This window comes from Dama dama, chromosome 16, assembly GCF_033118175.1.
Source record: "Dama dama isolate Ldn47 chromosome 16, ASM3311817v1, whole genome shotgun sequence".
Classification (NCBI taxonomy): domain Eukaryota; kingdom Metazoa; phylum Chordata; class Mammalia; order Artiodactyla; family Cervidae; genus Dama; species Dama dama.
The window spans coordinates 8,112,979-8,136,760 of NC_083696.1; the positions used below are offsets into that span (position 1 = coordinate 8,112,979).

Consider the following 23,782-nt stretch of genomic DNA (forward strand, 5'->3'; position numbering starts at 1 on the left):
CACAACCTTGCCAAGTGTCTTTGGACCCAGTCTCCTGTGTCTCCAGGGGGACCCACAGTTCAGGATCTTAGACAGTGGTCTCAGGCATTTGTCTCTGCATGTCACCTGGAAAGAGAAGAGACTGGCTCCGGGTCGAGCCCAATCAGATGAGAAGGAAGGAAGGGACACGTAACCAGACTTTCCTGACAAGGGACGAGTATAAGGTACAGCCCCTCCACACATGACAATGAAACATGTGCCTGTTGCCATGGAAACGGCAGGATGCGGTGAGTAAGTGCAGACTGAATAGATCCCATCCAAAGTGTTTGCATTCAGCCCCTTTCATCACCAGAGCTGGAGTCCAGCTGGAGCCAGAATTAGTGATGGGTAAAGAACTCAAAAGGCTGCTGGTCCCCTTCCAGGGCGTCTCCAATTTAGTCAAGTCTCTTGGGTTTGGAAGACTTGAGTGGCCGAGCTGTCCCGTGAGAGTCGCAGCTCCCCTTTTTCTCTCATCCCGGGCCACAAACCAGCATCTCACTCTGAGCTGGGGCTGTGGTGAGGAAGTTAATCAAAGTAGCTTTTTAAAGGTTTTCAGAGTTTACAAAAAAAAAAAAAAAAGGATGTTTTGGGTGGAGACCAGAAGACAATTTTGCTCCCAGCCTGTTTCCCCTTCTTTCTTAAACACACACAGATTGAATTAGACTCTACAGCAACGAGGTCAGAAAAAGCAAAATCTTTTAACAAAGCTATTAAACATGATTTTCTTTCTCTGCAACTTAGAAGCAGAAGTTATAGGTCACACGTAAATCCTGAATGCCCAAAGTTCTGAAGAGTTTACATTAATTAGATTAAATAAAAACATGCCCAGCCTCTGTTCTACAGATGTACCCAATCCAATTACACGCAGACTTTAATAACTAGGCAGAGCCCACATATATAGCTCAACTGTATTTCTAGTTTCCTAGGATAAAATAAATATAGTAGTGGCAGAGGCCATTTAATGGAAGATACCCCAGGAGATTCTATGGACCACATGGAATGACCCATCCCATGGGGACAGCTAATGTGTCAGATCAACTGTGTTCACAAAAGGATCAAGTGCATTTGCAAAAGCTTCATTTGCTTCAAAATAGTGATGACTTCCCACATCCTCTCCCTAAAATCTCATTAGGCTCCTGATACAATACTTACTGCTCTGCTCCATCTGGATGAGGACAAGTAAGAGGTAACAGTATCAGAAAATCAACAAGCATTTCCTTTCTCCCAAGATGCCTTATACATCTTCAATTTCTGTAACAGATAAGAGAAAGGAAAAAGTACTTGCTTTCCCTACTTAGAGTCTTAGGGAAGAGGGTATTGTTAAGTTCTGGAGGTGTATTTACTTAATGAAGTTTCCCAACTCAATTAGCTGAGAATAAAGGGAGGGGAGATTCAAAACAAAGCCAATGTGTAGTTGTATGATTTTCCATAGCATTTGCCTTTACAAAAGCCATGATTCCAAATGAAAGGAAAAGTAAAGTACCTCATCACTCTGATTTCACAGACAAGGAGATAAAAGTAACTCTGTGCAACCAAGCAGCTTATTAGCCACTTATCACATTTGCCCAGGTCCAGGACAGCATCTAATGACGGGTTATCCCTCATCTTTTCAAATGACGCAAAGAGACAAGTTATTTGGCCTATTTATATACTTAAACATTAGAGATTTGGATAAAATAATAAAATGTCTACTTATTTATCAGTGAAATCACCATGTATCTAAAGATATACATTATTAATATATTTCATCATTACTTGTTCTTCCAACTTTCAATTTTCATGAACCGTTTTTAGACAAAGACATCAAGATCCATCCATTATAAGTCATCTAACTGCTTTCCAGATCTCATCAACTTTGCAGTTATCCAATTCATATGAGTTCCAGTTCTTTTTTAAACCCACAAGCCACAAGTAGAGATTTGTTTAGCAAGAGAACACTGTTCATTTCTTTTTAAATTCATTCTGTCAGCATGCATAGTCTTGACTTCCACAATGCAGTTTATGAGGAATAGTTGCAAAATGTAATAAACTTTGCCTTCTGCTTTACCATTTGTTCAAGTGATCTCAATATATTTTCAAACTTGGTGTTGATTTTAATACATTTTCCCCAAATACTATTTTTGCTATTAAAAATAAAGCAATTGCGAGATTGTCCATAAATATGCAAGACTTGTCAGACATTGATTATAACATGGTTCCTGTTTGCCAAGATAGAATTTTTGTGGACAAAATGTGGTCTCCTTCTACACAGGCATACACAGCCCTATGGCAGAGCTAAGGAGAGATTGCAATTCTCTGACTTCTGGTTGTAAATTAACAACACTGCAACACCACTGACAGACTGCAACCTTCTGGCGGGCAGACAAGGGTCTTATTTATCTCATTCAGGTCCCACCCCAATACCTGACACAAACAGGTTCTCAGTAACTGTTGAGTAAATCAATGAATGAATGAAATAATTAATCAAAGCATCATATAATCCTTCACGTTCTTTCTACTCCCAAGAAATGGAGACAGGGACTTTTCCTGATGGTCTAGAGGTTAACAATCCACCTTGCAATGTAGATAACACAGGTTCAATCCCTGGTCAGGGAACTAAGAGCCCACATGCCACGGAGACAGTAAGCCCGTGAGGCTATTAGAGAGTCTGTGTGCCGTAATGAAAAAGGTCCCATGTGACACAGCGAAGATTCCACGTGCCACAACTAAGACCTTATATGGCCAAATAAGCAAATAAATATTAAGAAAAAAAAAGAAATAGAGGGTATGCTTTAAAATTCTCAATATTACCAAATCACCCTCTAAACTGAAGAGATACATTGTTTGCTTTCTTGCTGGCAATCCCATGCGGTTTGATTTGGGTAGATCCACATTGCAACATCTCAGACCTCAAGGTGACCATCCCAGCTCACTAATTACCAGAAACAATTAGCCCAGGGCCAGTCCACACACTTCCAGGCCAGAGCAAATGGTCCAGAAAAGCTGATACCAAGAGTCCAGTTTGAGAGTTCCCGATCTCATGGATGCATCTCCCTGGGAGGACAAACACTGGGTTCTGGTGCCTTGTTAATTACAGCCCTGCTTTCCAGACCACAAATCCCCCAAGAGGCAAGTCATCTCCCCACACTGGAGCTATAAAAACCTGCAGCTGTGGCATTTTCTTGGCTTTGCTCAAGTAATGATCCAGGGCTGGGTGGGAGAGAGTTAACAGGAAGGGAACATAGGGGGATGGTTTCTGAGAACAAAGCTGCCCACTGCTGAAGTGGTTTGGACTTAAGCATCAGAAAAGCCATCCTGGGATCATGCTGCTGGGATGCCAGAAGTAGGCACAGAGGGACAGAGAGTGAATCCAGCTTGGGGCACCTGTGAAATAGGCTGGGCTCATAAACAATACTTTTTGCTTTCCCTTCAGGGGTAACTCCTAACTCCCAAAGGGGCTCCACCTCTGTCTTTCCTGTAGCAACAAAAAGCTAGGGGGACTCACCAAACCCATCTACACAGCTCCTCAGTTTCTCCCTCCTTCCCGAGTCTCTCCTAGTCCAGAGTCTGGCAAATAGGAGATGACTGACAGATTTCAGTCTTCTTTTTTCTTTGCCTAAATCGCTCATTCATATCTGGTTCAAAGCATCTTCGTGGCCATTTTATTGAGAGACTCTCACCCTTATCTTTTAAGGTAAGTTAGGCAGGGATTGGCATCCCCATTTTTTAAACGTGGAGATTTCAGTTTTCAATGTCCCCTCCTAACTTCCAAGATAATATTCATCTTGTTAGGGTGACCTATTTATTAGTCTCTTCCTAGTCTGGCCTCTGCCTCCCTCTCCAGCTTCTCTTTCCTTAACTCCATTGCCTGTGATGCATTAAAGTTATGCCGAACAACTTGTGGTTCCTTGAACCTATCATATGGTTTCACAACATACCTTGATTCATGCTTTTCTTGAGCCCTGGAATGTCTTGGCACCGTCTTCTGATTGGTAGACGAATCCTGTCAACTTTTTTTTTTTTTTTTTGTCATTAGCTTGGATATCCTTATTTTATTATAAAAGAGAAACATGGAAATCACTTACATGATGAAAGATTTTAGAACTTCAGTGGAATGGGCGGCTTCACATGATGCCATTTCAATAGTGACTTATTTCAGTCGACATATTTCCCAAGAATGTCACCATCTCTAAATAAGAAATAATCCTTGTCGTCTAGAACTACTTTGGTGCCTCCATATTCTGGGAGAAGAACTTTATCTCCAACTTTCACACTAGCTGGTTGAATCTTTCCACCCTTTCCTCTAGAGCCTGATCCAACAGCTACCACCATTGCTTGCAATACTTTTCCTTGTGATTTTTCTGGAAGCATAATGCCCCCTTTGGTTACAGTTTTGGCTGCATTTCTTTCAACTAATACCTGGTCAAAGAGGGGAAGAAACTTTCTGAATGCCAGTCCTGCCATGACTCCAGCTGCCGCAGTTTGTACTCTGCTCTCAGGCTGCAGGCAAAAGGAGAGACCCACAGTCAGACCCTCCGGACACGTGAACGCCGAATCCTGTCAACTTTTAACCATGCTTCAAGAGTCAGACCCTGCAAGAAGCCTTCCATGGTGCTTTTTCCTCTCCCAGGCTGAGCAAAAGTTCCTGGTATTTACTTGCACCATACCAACCACTTTGTTGAGTGTTTTCCTATCCACACGTTGCGTTTCCCCCATCTGACTATGAGTTTCTAAAAATCCAAGAACATCTTATTGCAAACAATGGTAAATACAAATCGGTATGACCTCAATATTTTAAAAATAGGATAGAGGAGCTATGGACTTAATAAGTCAGTGCAGCACTTAGGCCACAGCGGGACTCTGCAGCTTAAGCGGCATCATCGGAATCCCACCTCCGCTAGCATCCCAGCTATACTTTCCTTCCTTCGTCTCTCTGGACTTTATTCTCATGAAACTTTCCCCTCCACACAGTAGCTCCTAGAATAGAATAAGCAAGTGCAAAAAGAGCACAAATAAGTTTGGAGAGAAAGCCAAGGGCTAGATCAAGCAGAGACCGGTGGTCATGTTAAGGACTTTGGGTTTTACAAAAGTACCAGGAAGCCTTGGGGGATCTAAATACAAAAAAACATATGCTAGGATAATCCCTTTGTTTCTGTTAGAGAAAATGAATGGGAGAGGTATAAAGCAGGACAGGGTCAGTTGCTTCGAGGCGTTTGTAAAACCCTAGGGAGCATGAATCTTGTGACTTGAACTAAGATGCTGGCAATAAAGATGAAGAAGAGAGGATAAAGCCAGGACAAACTTTGGAAATGAAAATTGGAAGATTTGATCATGGATTGGTCAGAGAAAGTGGTTACGGCAAGGGAGGAACCAAGGATGACTTCTTAGGACTTGAGCAACTGGTGATACCAATTGCTGGATAAAGAGATTGGTAGGAAGAGGACAGCAACAGGGGGTGGGAAGTTTTGGGGGCAGAACTGACAGCTCCATTTGGATATGGTCATTGTTCACGGGATATCTAGATGGACTTCAGTTTGGTTTGTACACTGACTTGCCTGCCCAAAACTGCCCCAGACTAGCGTCTAAAATAGGGCAGCTGATCAGGGAAACTTTAGGAATGCAGACATTGTAATGGACAAACAGAAATCACCTTTTAAGTCTTGAACTTTTCACGGGATGAGTTTGTACTTACGGTAACCAGATCACCAGATCTGGGTTCTATGACCAGTTCTCGTGTGCTCTGGCTGTGTGAGCAGGGTCAGTTCACCATCTCTTCAGAACCTTAGCTTCCTCCATTGTAAATGGGAATAATCCTACACCCCTCACTTTCAGGGTTTGGTGACAATCCATGTGCTGAAAGGCATCGCATACAATACGATTTCATTCTGATGTGGAATGTAAAAAACAAACAATAAACAAACCAAACAAAAACAAACACATAGTTAGAACAGAGTAGCAGTTTCCAGACAGGAAAGGGCAGGGAGAGTGTGAACTGAGTGAAGGGGATCAACTGCATGGTGATGGAGGGAAACTAAATTTTGGGTGGTGAGCACCCTGGGGTGTATACAGAAGTAGAAACACAATGCTGTGCACATAACACATATAATGACATAAACCAATGTTACCTCAATTAAAAAGAAAAATTTCTCAGGGGCAAAATTTGACTTACATGTTCATATAAAACAAAGAAATATATATATATATATATTAGAACTATATTTTAAAAAATAGTTAGAAAATAGACCAAAAAAGTTATCACAAACTGTAGAACAATAAACATCTATAAATCATAAGATTATTTTAATATATACACAGACATCAAAACCAAAGGAATTTTTATACGAAAGGGAGCCATGTAAGAAAAATTGGGTACAATCTTTCTTCAGGCCCTAAACCTTTGAAACCATCCCAAGAACAACCTCGGGTTTCTGGTGTCAATGAAATACTTTGCTTACTTTGTGTTTTAAACTCTCCCATCACCCCCAGTTAGTTACTCACAGCCTGTCCCCTGTGGCTGATGCTAAAATGCATGTCTCCCCCTGAATGTCCTAGTTTCTCAGGCTAAATCTATTCCATTTGGCTGAAGGAAGAGCCCAGACAATATCCGACATGACTTCCCTCCCCCTTGGCCACCAGAATGCTGAGAGCTGAGCTTCAAGATTTTGCCAACACAGGACCACAGCCGAAACAACCACCTGTGAACCAAACGTTGCAGGTTTTATTTATTTCTTTTTGAACAGCAGAGCCTGGGAATGCCCAAAAAGGGGATGAGATCATCTGTCTGGTCTGTGAGCAGCACGCTCTGCAGGTCTTCTCATTCTGCATTACGTCATGCTGGAAAGAGAAAGCGTCTGGATACTCCTTACACAATGTGTGGGGATGTGAAGCCAGGGAGACGCTGCTTGCTCCGTGTGATACCTGCTCACGCAGGAGCACCCACGCCTGTGAATTCTTCCAACAGTTATAGAACGCCCACTGGTTGCCTGTGATTTTCAATCTTAAGATAACCTTGCATGTTTGTTAATTTATTCATTTACCTAATGAATGTCTCTTTTGAGTGTTCACTTCTTAACAGGTACTAATACAGGTGCTGGGGATATAGAGGTTAACAAAACCCACGTGGCTGGCATTTTATTGCAAGAGATGGCCAATTAACAAATCAACATCTAACTACAGTAAGCCCTCTACATACGAGTGAGTTCCATTCTGAGAGCGTGTTTTTAAGTCCGATTTGTTCCTAAGTTTAACAAAGTTAGCCTAGGTACCCCGCAAACACAATGGGTTATACAGTGCTGGGCTGTGTTGCACTTAGCGCTCAGTCGTGTCTGACACTTTGCGACCCCATGGACTGTAGCCCACCAGGCTCCTCTGCCCATGGGGATTCTCCAGGCAAGAACACTGGAGTGAGTTGCCATGCCCTCCTCCAAGAGATCTTCCCGACCTAGGGATCAAACCCAGATCTCCTGCATTGCAGACGAATTCTTTACCAGCTGAGCTCTCAGGGAAGCACATAGTACTGTACCATAGTAGGTTTCTAGTACTGTTACTGAAAGAGTGTGTGAGGTCTGGTTCCTCACAAAGGACCGTGGTAGAAACAACCACTCAAAAGCCAATAAAAAGGCCATGTTGGTGGAAATGAAAGTTTGCTTTATTTCAGATGACGGCAACCGGGGGCCCGGGAGAGGGTGATGGATGTCTGTCCAAAGGCTGACTCCTCCCTGACTGGCAACCAGTGGGGCAAGAGCTTTTATAGACAAAATGAGGGGATACATGTAGAAATGGCATGACCAACTCTGACACTCATCTTCAAATTGGCATTGGTGGTCGGTCTAGCATCATCTTGGTTGTTTTAGGTGCAGTTAATCTTCAGTTCCAGGGTCGATTTGTTCCCATTTCTTTGAGGCCAACTCTCCGAATTGTGGCAACTTATGTCATGGGTATAGTCTGACCATCATGTAGTTAACTTCTTCACCCTGGTGTTTTAGTATCTATAAGACTGCTCACAGGATGTGGCTCAGAATATTATCTACAGAACTAAAGGTCCTTGACTGTGCTTAATGACCACATCATTATTATTTAATCTCCTTTGACTGCCTTCCTTTGTTTCTACGTATTCTCACTTCTCTGATTAAACTTATTCTTTGACTAAGACAAAATGCAGGCAGAGTACGCGGGAAGCAAGGACCATAGAGTTCCAATCCATTTCACTACTTTCCACAAAACAATACATACATAAAAAACAAACAAAAATAATGGAAACATTTTTAATCTTATAGTACAGTATCTTGAAAAATAAAGTAGTATAGTACAACCGCTGCATACAGACCTAGCACATACATTCACATTTTTGAAAGTTTGTAACTTGAGGTTCATAGGTACGGGACTTACTGTATATGAGACAAAGTCAGAGAAGAGCTCCAAAGTAAAAATGAACCAGGATGAGATGATAGAGAGTATAGGATGGCTATTTTTGGATGAGATAATCAAGGTAAGTCCTTCTAAAAATGGAAGTGTTAGTTTCTCAGTCATGTCTGACTTTTTATAACCCCACGGAGCCCACCAGGCTCCTCTGTCCATGGAATTCTACAGGGAAGAATACTGGAGTGGGTATCCATTCCCTTCTCCAGGGAGTCTACCCAACCCAGGGGTCAAACCCAGGTCCCCTGCATTGAAAGCAGATTCTTTACCATCTGAGCCACCAGGGAAAGGAGGGCATATTTGAGCAGAGGTCATTATGAATTGAAAGATGTACCAACAAACATCTCTAGAGGAAAGGAAGGGATCTCAAAGCAGAGAGAGCAGTAAGGGCAAAGGTTCTGAGACTGTAAAGTGATTTAGTAGAGAGGCTACCATTTCTCACATCCATTTTCTTGGACCACCCCTATAAGCCCACAGCCCCATGCTAACCCCAGGAGAGAATGTTTCCATCATTATAAAATCATACAGGTGATAAAACTGTGTATCTAAGATGCTTTCATACACCTTCTCTGTAGAGAAATTCCATATATATATATGGAATACACACACACACACACACACACACACACACACACATATATATCACAGATTCGGCTCTCACTCAATTCTGCTTTTATTTAATTTTCACATGTGGTTTCTGTTAGATGTTCTTTCTAGAGGAGGAAAATTAAAGTAAGAGTTATGTGATTGAGGTTAATAGCAAAGGAAAGCAAGAGGAAAGAATGATCCCACTTCCTCTCTGGTTTGCATAGAAATACTGAATGAGTTACTACATTTGCAGAAAGCATTCTAGACAGTCTATGCAGCTATGTCTTTGGTCATGTGTAATGCAACTGCTGATTGAGATCTATTCCATCGTGGTGCCCAGGATGCCCGGAAACCACCCTTCTCTCTGTGGACCGAAGGGACTGGCTGTTGCCATGGGCCGCTTACATTAGGTGCAAAGAGTTTACTCCAAACAAAGTTGTCCTGACTTTCTGTCTTAGCCCTCCATAGCCTTCATTTTCTCTCAAAAGTCAGAAATAGTCAAGGAGTCCATGATCTCTGGTGCCTAGAGCTCTATTAAAATTTTCGATCAATAAATGTCCAAGGAGTTGAAACTTTTGCTTGGTACCCACCAAATATCTAGCAGTTGCACATTTAAACACAGGATAATACCTCTTTCAATTAGTTGTTCCAAAAAGTTCTGGCCCGCAGCTCCTTACTCCCATCTGAGGTTATTCAGCGGGGCTCCTATAATAGACATAAATAGCATTTGAGTAATCCTCGAGGCTCTTCACTGAGTGGCCACTGATGCAGTCTGAGGTTTGGATGACACTGTCACAGGAAGTACTGGAAATAACTAGTATTTCAGTGTTTAGAATGATGCCTTCTTTACCGAGCAAGTAGAACTATTCCCACTAAAAGTATTTCACAAGTGACTTTGATTCATCACGTAACTTGCCAGGTGGTGATTATCTGTTTCCATGGCTGATTTTCCATTTGGAGTGCTGGCTGCCCCTGGAGAATGGGGACGATGCCTGAGTGATCTCTAGGTCCCCGTAGCATGCCACAGGGCTGGCACTCCATCCGATCTTAGTAAATGGATGTCAGCTACCTGCTGCTGCAAAACAAACCACTCCAAAATGTGTGGCTTAAAGCAACAGCCATTTCCTGAGCTCACAATTCTGCAGATCAGCAACGTAGGCAGGTATGGCTGGGTGGCTCTCGTGGCTGCTGCCTGGCTCCCTCATGAGAACGTGGTGAGTTGCACGCTAGCCCAGTTCTGTTCCCATGGCATGACAGGGATGCAAGAGTAAGCGAGAGAAACAGGGGCATGCCGAAACAAAACTTCTTGCAGCCTAGACTCAGACTGGCGCCTTATAATTTTTGTCACATTCTATTGGATGAATCTAGAAACGGGAGGCAGCTGGATTCAAAGCATGGGGAAATAGACTACCTCTTGATGAAAGGGTGGCAGCATCTCATGGCAAGGGTGTGGGATGAGCAGAGAATCGGGAAATGTTTCCAGTTCAGCTCAGTTCAGTCGCTCAGTCGTGTCCAACTCTGTAACCCCATGGACTGCAGCACGCCAGGCTACCCTGTCCATCACCGACTCCCAGAGCTTGCTCAAACTCATGTCCATTGAGTCAGTGATGCCATCCAACCAACTCATTCTCTGTCATCCCCTTCCCCTGCCTTCAATCTATCCCAGCATCAGGGTCTTTTCTAAAGAGTCAGTTCTCCACATTAGGTAGCCAAAGTATTGGAGTTTCAGCTTCAGCACCAGTCCTTCCAATGAATATTCAGGGTTGATTTCCTTTAGGATGGACTGGTTTGATCTCCAACCGAAAACAAACGAAATATTTGACATGAATGAAATGCACAGCATATCAAATTATAATATGTGATCTATTTTCTCACTAAAATGAATGCCCCCTTCATAAATAATTTACATTCTAACTCAGAAGAAGGAGATAGAGGTCCCCAATGGGGACACAAGATGGCCCATACTCCACATGCTACAAAGGTTATAACATGGGAATCAAAAGGTTTGATGTTCCAAATTAGAAGACTGAAATTCATGGTTTTTGTTTGGTTTGATTGTTCCCTTGGGAAAACAAGAGTCTCCTGACCTAATTGTCTGCAAGAATCTAAGTTAATAATGACAAGTCTCTGTTTTACCCTGAAAGGCAGTATTGGGTGATTTGGTGAATAAACATGCCTTGGAGTCAGACAGACTGTGTATCAAATTCCGGCTCCTGCATGTTCCAGTCACATGACCTTGTGTAATTTAACTCACTCTGCTGGGTCGGTTTCTTTGCAATATAGGGATTAACAATAAGCAGGATGCAAGTCAGACAGACAAAGACAAATATATGATTCAACTATACGTGGAATCTAAGAAAAGAGGTACAAATGAACTTGTCTACAAAATAGAAATAGAGCTCCAGATGGAGAAAACAATCTTATGGTTACCAGGGAGTAAGGTGGGGGGATAAATTAGCAGGTTGGACCTGACACACGCATACTACTATATATAAAGTAGATAGCTGACAAAAACCTTTGTGTAGCACAAGGAATTCTGCTCAGTACTCTGTAATGGCCTATATGGGAAAAGAATTTTTAAAAAGCATGGATATATGTGTTCGTACAATAGATTTACTTTGCTATACACCTGAAACTAACACAACATTGTAAATCAACTATACTTCAATAAAAATTTTAAAAATAATAGTAATGAAATGGCAACCCACTCCAGTATTCTCGCCTGGAAAATCTCATGGGCAGAGGAGCCTGGTGAGCTACAGTCCATGGGCTTGCAAGGAGTCAGACATGGTTTGGTGATTAAAAAAAAAACTATGCATGTCTGTTATGATTATTAAATGAGATGGTATATGCACAACACAATACAGTGCCAAACACAACATAGGTCACAAATAAATATTAGTCTCCTTCAGACTTTTTTCCCCTGAGCCTCTGCATTGCTGGAGGGTATCTTCCCATAAATCCAGAATAGGAAGATGCTTTTTAAAGCATTGTTCTTGGGAATACTCATCTGATAATAAATATTGGGCATCATTTTCACTGAATTAAATTTAAGAAATTTAACTGAACACCAATCTAAACAAGTATTTCATATTTAAAAAGTCTTCATGTAATTCATTTCTGACTGATATTTAATTAATTTCCAATGGACAGGTACACTTTAGGCTATGCTATATGCTTGTCCCTATAGTTGAGAAGATTTGGGAGGAAAAAGTTTTAAGAATCAAAAGCAGGGTAATACCTAACCAGAGCCCAGCTTTCCACTTGGGATTCTTAAAGACGTTGGCTTCTCTATTTCTGTGTCTGCAATTAAAGAAAATCCCTCTGCTTTTTCTTCTATTCCCGGTCCTTTATTCCTGAAAAGGAAATTGGCTGACATCACTTTTCCCCTTGCTCTAGTTCATGTTCCATCTTTCTGTTGAACCACCTACCTACGTCCCCACTCATACCCAATACTTACTTCCCGTCCCCATCCCTTTCCCACATTCCAGAAGATTCCAGTGTGATTTGTTCAGCCTTTAGATAAGCTTTGTCTACATGAACACTGCTCATAAAAGAGTCTGATGGGAGGGGAATCAGCCACAGTCTGTCATGACTTCTCCTGTTTAGCTCCAGCTTTCTGATAGAACAGTATTTTTCTTACGGGTCACCTTTGCATGTCATTAACATTCAGTTCAAACTCCCAGGCATCAGTGCAGATCCACCCCAGTAACTATGATCGCCACTGACATGACATGCATCACCCCCTGTCCTTTTGACACAATGAGGTCACCTGAGACTAAAAGAATTAGATGAGTAATATAGTTTTAAATCCATTCACATAGACACCTGTCCAGAGCACAGAGGTTCCGAAATCAGTCAGGCAGCAAGAGGTGGCTACTACAAACTCCGAATCAAGAAGCAGAGATGAACTGACTCATGGTCAAGCCCTTTACACCACTGACTAGCTGTGTGGCTTTCGAAAGTAAGTTCATTTCTCTTTGCCTCAGTTTCCCCACTTGTGCAATGCAAATGGTAATGCACTGACCTTAAAAAAGTTGTTGTGGAGACTAAATGAGTTAACTGGGTAAAATATTTCAAAGGTGTTGGCATATATAAAGGTTTTATTTCAGGGACTGGCATATGTACACTACTATATATTAAATAGATAACTGAAAAGAACCTACCATATAACACAGGGAACTCTACTCAATACTCTGTAAGGACCTGTAAACCCTACTCAATACTGTGTAATGACCTCTGTAAAGAAGAATAGGGAAAACAATCTATAAAGAGTGGATGTATGTGTAACTGATTCATGTTGCTATACTGCAGAAACTAACACAACATTTTGAATCATCTATCCTCCAATGAAAATTAATTAAAACATTGTAATTTCAATTAATTGATTGCTGTGACCTTGGGCAGGTTAACATGTCTTTTTGCATTTCAGTTTATAAACGCTGATATCAAACTTTGCCTCAGAAGGCTGTTGCAAGAACTCAAGTTACAGTAAGTGATTACTCAGAGAACAGTGGCCGATATTTTTAGTAATAGCAAGAATCAGCATCACCTCAGAGCTAATAAGTGGGATAATGATTGTCTGAGGTCAACAAGGAGTTATTTTAAATAGCAAATCACATTTGGAAATTAAGTTTAGGCATGTATTATGTAGAGAGACAAGCATGAAAACTGAGGGCATTAGAGATGACCAACCGGATTCAATTTACTAAATCCACCACTTAGCAGGAGCAAGACATGCTGTTTGACTTTGTTTCTTTTTCCTCATTGGAAAGACTGGAAAAATACCACCTACCTTGCAAGACTGTCATCGGATTAAATGTGATACTACGTAAAGCACTTGGCACATTGTTAGGGCTCAATAAATGGTGTCTATTCTAAATCAAAGGTCTCAGACAGAAAAAACAACCTGTAATTTTTATTAATATGAAGTGAATTTTTTTTTAAAAAAATGATTTATTCTTGTGAGCTTGGCTCCAGCTAAGTTAATGAAGACGGAAGAGAGGAGAAATGGGGTTAGAGGGACTAAATACACAGATGGGGAGGGAGTTTCACTGAGGTTAGCTGTAAGGAATTTGTGGTTTGATTCAAAAGACTTTGGTTTTATGAGGTTTGAGGGTTCTTTTCAAAAGGAAAACCAGATGTATCAATGGAAAGTTCATGCAAACAGTGTGATCTTCATCAAATGCTTCTTGAATCTAATTCTGTTATACCAGGTAGGGGAGCAATGGGCAGGGTTTCTGGGGTTTAAAAAAAAAAAATTCATTTGATCTTGTCTTGCAGACCGTTGGTGATGTTCTCCAGTGGGTCAGACGACCAGTACTTGGTAAGCAAAAAGCCTCAGAACCGAGAGCGGAAGAATGATCACACCACAGCCCAGAAAGCAGTAGGGGTTCCCATCTCAGACTCGTGCTTTAAATCCTCAAAGAAAACCAGTCTTTTTTCTCTGGTGTCCAGCGCATTCAGGCCCAAGGCTCTCCCAGAACGGTCAGTAGGGATGAGTCACTTGCCCCTAAGTCCCATAAAGGGGAATCATGAGACAATTAACAGCACTTAAGTTCAATGTCTTTGGCACCTAAACCGCAAAGACAATAACATGTTCTACTGAGTCTATGAGAATTAACTGGCAGGCCCTCATGAAAAGGCTTGAAAGCTTGAAAATGTATAAGGAAAAATCATCTTGCGATAATGAGACAAATGCATATGGTGTGGGTGCCTAATATAAGGTGTGATGAGTAGACTAGAGAGGCCAGGAAAGCAGGGGGCATAAAGACATGAGCAGAAACAGTGAGATACTGAAAGAGCATGTGGCTTGGGGACGATGTCTGGGCATATGCCGGGCTCTTTCATGGGGCCATAGACCCCTTTGCTGGGACAGGAGCTGATGATTAAAGGGGCCGAATGGAAGTAGGCAGCCAGAGGAGAGTGGTTAGGGACCGAGGCTAACCTCTTAGATCTTCAGGTCCATTCTCCTGCCACCACCTTCGAGAGATACTCATCCAGGCTACTGTGACTGTTTCCCTCGTCTTACTTGAAGGAAGTTTAAGGAAGTGGGAAAAGTAAACAAAATGTCCGAGAGGAGGCAAGACAGAATGGTGATTAAGAAGACTGACTCTGAAATCAGACAGCCTGAGATCCCGCCCATGGCAGAGTTTTGAATTGATATTTTTTGGTTCTAAAGCTTATGTTTTTGTTGTTTAATCACTAAGTTGTGTCCAACTTTTGCAACCCAGTGGACTGAAGCCCACCAGGCTCCTCTGTCCGTGGAATTTCCCAGGCAAGAATATTGTAGTAGGTTGCCGTTTCCTTCTCCAGAGGATCTTTCCGATCCAGGGATCAAACCCATGTCTCCTGCATTGGCATGCGGATTCTTTACCACTGAGCCAACTGGGAAGCCCTCTAAAGCATATGCTGTTAATCAACTAACTCCATGAATATCCGTAGATAAAAATGTACTAACTCTGCTAATCTGAATAATATGTATAGAAACTTCCTCTTCCCTAGCCTGGCTGTATAAATGATCAGAAGAAGAAATCTGATACATCCACTGGAGGTCAGAAGTACAGTGAGCCGTGTTCAAGTCAATGAAGGATATAGTCCAAACCAGTTCATATTATGGTCCATTCTGTATATCCAAACAGGTTTGCCCAACCCTGAGTATAACTCAGTTGCTGAACCAGATGTATAGTAACCCTGATTCAATAGTGGAGAAATAAAGGGAAGACCAAGTTGCTTAACAGGGCAAAGCCTAGGTAACTGGGAGTGAGGAGGGAACTGCATTCCCAACCCCATGGCAACCACTGCCTCAGTCCCAAATCTTTGGTCATGGCCTTATATCCTTATCCATCTTCTCCAGACCTTCCCAACCCAGGGACTGAAACTGCATCTCTTGAGTTTCCCTCATTGGCAGTCAGGTTCCTTACCACTAGTGCCATTTGGGAAGCTGTCCATCTACTAAAGGGTATGGAGGTTACCTCTAAATTTCAGGTCTACTTGTGGCATAGATTCATAACTTTTCTAAATGTCTATCCCCCAGGTCTAGTAGAGAAACACAATATCTGATTTTGATGTGGACCCATGGTTATCCATGAAGAGATTACACTTTTCAATCTTCTTTGTAACTGAATATGAACCTGTGGCTAATTTCTGATGGATGGAATAAAAATCAAAGTGTCTTGCACAAGCTTCCGAGACTTTTCTTTAAGAGAGTGTCGAAGGCTTCCTGCTACGGTCCGAATGCTTGTGTCCATCCAAAATTCATATGTTGGAGCATTTTTTCCCTTTTTATTCTTTAAAAATTTGTTTTTATTGTGGTAAAAGTCACATAATATAAAGCATCCTATTTTAACCATATTTAACTCTACAGTTTAGGGGCACTAAGTACTCACATTGTTATGCAACCTTCACCATCATCCATTTCCCAAATTTGTCACCATCCTCAACTGAAAATCTGTCCCCATTAAATACTAACTCCCATTCCCCCCTTCCCATCCCCCCACACCTCAGTTCCTGACATCCGCCAATGACTCAATGAATTTGATTATTCTAGGTATCTTATATAAGTAGAATCAAACAGTGTTTGTCTGTACCTAATGAATATGGGAATGAACTTTAAGGTAAACACAATATATGTCCTATGAACAGATCATATCTTCTTTTTCTTCCCTGTGCTATACAGTAGACCCATGAACTAAGACACTTCCTATAGTTCTCTTACTTATCACTGTTCCCCACTTGCCCCTTGGACTAAGAATTTGGAATATGAATTTAAAGGCCACATATAGGAATGTTGGAAAGACTTAAATTTCCTGAGAAGAGCCACTAGAGCTGTCCTGGACCACTTAACTCCAGACTTTCACATGAAATGCAGACTGCAACTGCCTTAAAACCAGTACTAATTTAGAAATGTTCCATACCAGCAATCAAACTTAATCCTAGATAACAGGTCAATCAGGTTATTCTTAGCTTAAAACCTATGCATGATTCCCAACTGACCTCAGAGAAAATTTCAACCCTCTTAGCAAAACATTCACGGTCCTAATAACCTATACATTTTTAAACTACTTATGTTAATCTTCTTGTTTCTGTTTTAACAAACTAGCAATGCTGAGTGATCTGCATGTCCTAGGTAGTCACAATTTGTCCTGTGAATGTCTCTACATGTATTATCAGCTTCTGCTTTGAATATCATCTTCACTCATTTGACAGGTGAGAAAGTGCCACTTTCTCTGACAAACCATCTCCTACCACTTGGGCAAACACACGTGCTCCTACTATCCTATTCCAGTCGTACCTAATCAGTCATTGCTTTAACCATGACTTCAACACCTACTAAGAGGTTGTTTTTATTTCTGACTCCACTGCTAGACTGCTTTGCCAGAGGGATGTAATGGTGTCATATTCATCTTTGAAGCCACTTATACTGCCAGGCACAAAACTCATGTTCAAAAAATTCCCTTCAACTGTATAAATATTGATTACCCAGCCATCTTTCAGGGCTGATCAACTGAATGCCTCAGTGTGATATACTGATTCTTAGAAATGGAAAAGTTCCTGCCGTATCAGTAAACAAGGATGGCATAGTCATCAGTGATTGCAGCCACCGTGGGTGGTGAGCTGATCAGGCCTGAGGGAACTCAGGAAGGAAAGAATATCTGCCATCTAGCAGCCATCAGACTGCAGCCGCTCCCTGTGGTAACCACTGAAGAAACCCGGGATGTGAAAACCCAAGATACTGGCCCCAGATAGCTGAGGGCCTATCTCAAATGAATATTTGAGATTCATATCAAAGGAATGAATTTAGTGATCCCAGACTCTTGCATCTTCCCACACATAGAAAAGGGCTAAATTCCTTAACTTAAGGTATCTGGTTTTCTTTAGTTTGCAATCATCTTTTTATGCTTCTGACTCCCTACCCTTTGTTGCAAAACTCCTATACATGGTCGCTTCCCCCTCACCTCCTTGGAGCAGTTCTCTCAGGGTTACTTGAGATGCTGCCTCTCGGGCTTGAGGTCCTAAAAATTCCCACCAAATAAAACACGACTCTCACCTTTTAGGTTGTGAATAATTTTTCAGTTGACAATTCCTTTAAAGAAAGACTTTGGGGCTCATCTTGATAGGAATCTAGACTGTATCACCTACAAAGGCTCTGTGACTTTGAGCAGCTTTCTGTTCCTGAGTATCAATTTCCTCTTTTTCAAAATAGAAGAGGGAAAAGCCTACTTCATGGCATTTGAACATTTTTATGTATAACACACTACATAGAACATCTAACCTAAGCTAATATTAACCCTCATTAACTGGCATTAATTATCATCATTCTTTAGAAAAGTTTACTTCGCTAGGAAAAGTCACCCCAAAAGCTAACAGGATTCAAAACAAAAGAGACTTCACGTGGAGAAGCCCACCAGGAAGTCAAGGGCACAGGCAACCTTAGTGATGAAAAGAGTACTGGACTGGATGTTTTGATCTTTGATAGAGCTCTGTCTGGGCCACTAGATTGCAATAAGATCATGAGGAAGTCATCCCCCCACCCCAAAACCTTTGTTATCCCAAGAGTACAGTATGCAAAGTGCTCAGATGGTATCACAGGATGAGTCTGAGTGTCTGTTATAACTTTGAACAGCACATCCTCTGGCCCAATTTCACCATCCTTATGCTTTTGAAGGACTCCCCAGGTGGAACTAGTGGTAAAGAACCCACCTGCCAATGTAAGAGACATAAGAGATGTGGGTTTGGTCCCTGGGTTGGGAAGATCCCTTGGAGGAGGGCATGGCAACCCACTCCAGTATTCTTGCCTGGAGAATCCCATGGACAGAGGAACCTGGTAGGCTACAGTCCATGGGGTCACAAAGAGTCAGACATGACTGAAGTGACCTAGCATGCATGGATGACTTTGAACCTTACACACTTTGCCCTTAGAAGAATTGCCTTGACCAGCCTCCCCACACCCCACACTCCTACTCACCCACTGTCTTATGGGAAGCAAGATGAGTCGGTTGCATCTTCAGACTTTGGCCTGATGATGCATGTTTGTGCATAGCGGGTGATTGGTTTCATATGACTGTATGATCCAGCAGCTGGAGACATCTGCTTGCACTTAGACTCAGCAAACTTTCCACAGTCGGGAGTCAGCGTGCTCCTGGCTGAGCAGGGGGTGGCCCCTCTGGGCTGTGAAGTCTGGACTTAGACTTGTGTCCTGGATTCACATGGGAGGAAGGAGAACCTAGACATGAAATAATGGGAGTAAGAATCCACACTCTAGCATCTCTGGATGTATAAATTACCTATGGAAATGGGGCAGCTGGACAGGAAGCAACCTATTACACTGACAAGGATGATTAAAGGAGACCTTGAAGGAGGCTTTGTTCCCGGAGCAGGGTGCAGGCCTTGGGGATATTGAGCCATGAAAAAGGGAGGATTGTCTCAGAAATAGCCTCAGCATGTGACCCATGGTGGGAAGGGACTCCCCAGATCTACAGTATAAGATCCTTCCCCACAGACCTGGATATTCACTGCATTGTATAGACAATGTGCAGATAGGAAGGAGCTCTGATCTTGGAATTATTTGATCCAGGTCTGTCTTCTGCATCTTTCATTCACTCCACATATCCTTGGACAAGTCCTGCTGTTTCTCTGAGCAGCAGCTACCTCTTCCCAAAAAGGAGGCCATTTGAGATTAAATAAGATGCTCCATGTAAGTGTTTTTGTCTAATGTGAAATATTATCCAGATGTCAGGAATGGCCGTTACTATCCAAAGAACATCTCAAGATTGTAAAGATAGAAGTAAATATATTTTGTTCTGCCAACCGGAGTAGAAATTATTCTACAGATCCCCTGAGAGATGGTTATCTACTTTTCACAGCAGTGTCTCATCTCCAGGGACAGGGTGGGCACAGTCTTGCAGAAAAGGCAGTTCTGTTTTCTGGGAGCCATGGCAGTCACAAAGTCCTGCCAAGCCCTTCACTGTCCCAGCAGGGGAGCCCCCAGGTCTGCTTTCTCTCCTCTGGGGCCAGGGGAACAAATGTGCTTCCTCCTTCACAAGAAACACCTGGAAATATTTGGAAATAGCAATAGGAAAGAAAAGTCATAGACATCGTTGTGAAGTAGACCCGCAAATCATGTCCTGCTTTTCTATTCTTCATCCGTATGATCTTGAGCGTGGACTCAGTTGACCTCAGCACTCCTCTCTGTACAGGGGGTAGTAATACTGACCAGTGAGCAGATGACGTGGAGAGCCTGACCCCGTGCTACAGCTTCCACGAGGTCCCCAGGAAGATGTAACTATCAAGCTGTTGCTCTAGTGCTGTGAGTGACCTGCTATTGTCACTGGTGTTCCCCACTTCAACACACATGGGAGTCACAGAATTTTCAAACGGGTCTCCCACAGCTTGGTTCCAGTCATTAGCAAACCAACGTTTTGCATCTTTAACTGAGTATCTTTCTCTGCTCCAGGCACTGGGGCAGGCACTGTGAGAATGCAAAATGGAAAGCATTCCAGACCAAACAAGAAATCATATCAGACCACGGCCGTGTTTCCAAGGTAACATGTGTCATAGAAGTATAATAAACAGCTTTTTGTTTTTGAAGTTTTTTTTTTTCTTTCCTTTTAAAATTATCTGCTAGGTTTCATGTTCAGATTATTTACTTGATCTAAACATAGTCTATGAAAGAGCTATGCACGCTGTTAGGACCAACAGACAAAGAATCAAGCGGCGTCCATACTCCATAACCTATAACCATTTACTCTAGGCCTTACTCTTCTGAGATAATCCTTGCAAAAAATTGCCCATATAAAAACAATTATTCCATAAAAGGCCAGTGAATCTTCCAAGATGCTGGCCAGATACTTTCAATCGAAAATATGGTCATGCTTCCTCATAGTTACTAGCATCAAATCTAAGTTCACTCTAGTGGTCCCCAGACTTCATAACCTGGTTCTCATAACCTTGCCCATGAAGGCTTCTGAGCCTCAGGGCTGATCACTCCTCCCCAGCCATCCCCAACCCTTATTGTCTGAACACCTATGCAGACGAGACTTCAGCTGGGCCAGCTTCCTACAGTTCACTGAGTAAGTCTTGCTCTTCCACCCTCTTGCCTGTGCGCAGGCTCAGAATTTCCTTCTCTTGGAGAACTTCTCACATTCTCAGCCTGCAAGATTCCCACACATTCTTCTTTCCCACACGATTCCAAGGTTGAGCATCATCACTGATGTTAATAAGAAACTAGACCCAGCACCCTCATTCCATTAAGGCCCTTCCCCCCAGCGCCAAAGCATCTGATCCCTGCCACCATCTTGCAGTTCTCCACTTTGAGGGAGTAATGCTTTTTGGTCAGTAGCCTGAAAGCATTTTGGGAACAAAGGTCTTGACTTACTCATCTCTCTGTCATTCATGATATTCCATAAAGACCTTCTGGATAGATGCACAGAAGCATGGCTGGATGTACCGGCAATTTCTAGAACAAGTCAAAGACACATCATTCTTCTCTGTATAATAATTGCATAAAACCCAATAAATCACATAGCACTCTCTGAAATATCTTGGCCATAGCCATAAAGAAACCCAAAATGGGTGGAATTGATCTGTGAATTGTCAGATTTAATCCTGAATAGATGGCTCCACTTGACAACCATAAAAAAAGAATAATTATGCCATTTAATTTTTTATTCGTGTCTAGACATTCCAAAAAGTCAACATGACAAATGGTCCTTTGCCATTCACCTTATACTGTAACAGCTAATCCTAATCATGGGCAGAATTCTACTCTGTATTAAATTTTCCAAGCAACAGTAATTCTGTTTGAAACAGAATTAAAAAATAGAGAATAAAATGGAGAGACTGAAGTATGGCTTAATCTTCAGGCTTTTATGGGGATAGAGTGCACTCGTCAGACCCAACGGCAAATATGCATTAGCGTTTGGTCTTCCCATGAATTCCTATTGGCTATTGCTGGGCTTATTAAGCTCCCTCACTCTTTTATGGAAGTCTGCTCTTGAATGAGCCAAAAGAATGTTCTACTGAAAACGCCGTAATTGTCTCTCCAGGTGTAACTGATTCCTGATGGGTGGACACCAAAGGCTGCGTTGCCTTATGGTCCAAATACACTCAAACTTCCATCTGGCTAGAGTGTTTCTTTTCATGAACACGGCCTCCATGATTCTCCAAACTGAGTAAAATTTTATGAACCTGAAGCCGCCAAATCCCCCTTGTTTATGCAACCTCGGCTGACCTTTCCTTGCAGGCTGGTCTGGGAAAAAAATCTGACGAATACACACACGCAACACACTGCGTGTCAACCTACTCCATGAGGACAACGTTTCCCCTCGACTTTGATAATGCTAGTTACAAAGCTCTCTTAACTGCAGGGTTGATGACGTCTTCCTCAGGAATTCATGTCTCTGCTCAGAAGTATCCTCTTTGTAAGACACCTTATCTAAAAGAGTCCCATTCTGTCTATAGCCCTTTTCCCCACCTTAGCTTGCATCATCAGTTACTGAAAACAAGACCCGTGAGAATGGGAACTCAGGGGGAAAAGGAGCTGTGAGTATGAGAATTCAATCACATATCGTGAGCCTAGAATTAAATTCCTGGCACGCAGTTGCTGATGGAGGTAGGATGGGTAGACAGAGAAGAAGAAGAAAAAGAAGAGGAGGAGAGGAAGAAGAAGAAGGAGGAGAAGTGGGGGGGTGGAGGATGGAGAAGGAGGAAAGAGGCTGATAAATGTTTATATATTGATGAGAGAGAAAAAAAAATCCCCATTTGGTCATTTTGTACTTTATAGCTCTTATAAGCTATGCAGCCATGAAGAAGAGAAGACTGCATGCCTCCTTGACTCTGTTTCCTCATCTCAGTTCCCCCAGGACCCACAGGATTCTCTTTTGGGTACCAGGAGGAGACAACGAAGAACTCAGAGAGGAGATGTGAACATCCCGGGTCACTCTGGCTCCTCCTGATCTCATCAACCACACTTTTATCACTCTCGTCACCATCACCAATCACACAGTCCCTCTTGCAGCATCCAGAACATGCCAGCATCTTGCCCACTTCAGAGCTTGGTCTGGGACTGTCTGCAAACTCATCGCACAGACAGATGCCCTCCCTCCAGACCCTATCTGAACTCTCTTCTCATCACTTTGTAAGAGAAGCATTTTGTGGTTGATGTTTTCTCCCCACAAGATCACAAGCCCCAGGACAGGGGGCATATCTATGTTATCAAACTTTTATGGATCACAAGGACCTAGACTTGCACCTGGAACATAATAAACACTCAATGAAAATCTGTTGGTAACAAGTGTTTCTGAAGGTGATATCAACTACTTCATATAATTGCCTGAAAGTTTAGACACAATCATTTAAAGTTGAGGGAACCATGGAAGTGTGTGTGTTGTGTGTTCACTCACTCCGTTGTATCTGATTCTTTGTGACCCCATGGACTATAATCCATCAGGCTCCTCTGTCCATGGGATTTTTCAGGTAAGAGTACTGGAATGGGTTGCCATTTCCTCCTCCAGGGGATCACCCTGATTCATGGATTGAACCTGTCTCCTGCGTCTCCTTCATTACAGGCAGATTCTTTACAGTTGAGCCACTGGGTTCCTGATGCAGGCTATACAATGGAATAGTTGAAGGGGACCAGGAGACCCACACTTTAGGATTTAGCCTGATTTTAATGATTAAATGCTTTATTGTGACCTTGTAATAAGTTTGTGCAGGGCAAAATGTTATGGTCCAAACTAGCTTTTCTGTTGCAAACTGGATTTTAAAAACTACAAGGAAT

The 23,782-nt window shown here is 42.3% G+C and overlaps 1 protein-coding gene across 1 annotated transcript in view; it reads right to left on the reverse strand.

The window, feature by feature from the left end:
- Positions 1–4,152: 4,152 nt before the first annotated feature.
- Positions 4,153–23,782, reverse strand: part of LOC133071060 (10 kDa heat shock protein, mitochondrial-like) — a 93,324-nt gene continuing 73,694 nt past the window's right edge. The window contains exons 5-8 of the mRNA XM_061163326.1: positions 21,380–21,460; positions 18,971–19,228; positions 5,690–5,882; positions 4,153–4,497 (exon numbers count right to left, since the gene is read on the reverse strand). Of these exons, the coding sequence (XP_061019309.1) occupies positions 4,153–4,461 (309 nt within the window). The 5' untranslated portion in view covers positions 4,462–4,497; positions 5,690–5,882; positions 18,971–19,228; positions 21,380–21,460. The remainder of the gene's footprint in view (positions 4,498–5,689; positions 5,883–18,970; positions 19,229–21,379; positions 21,461–23,782) is intronic.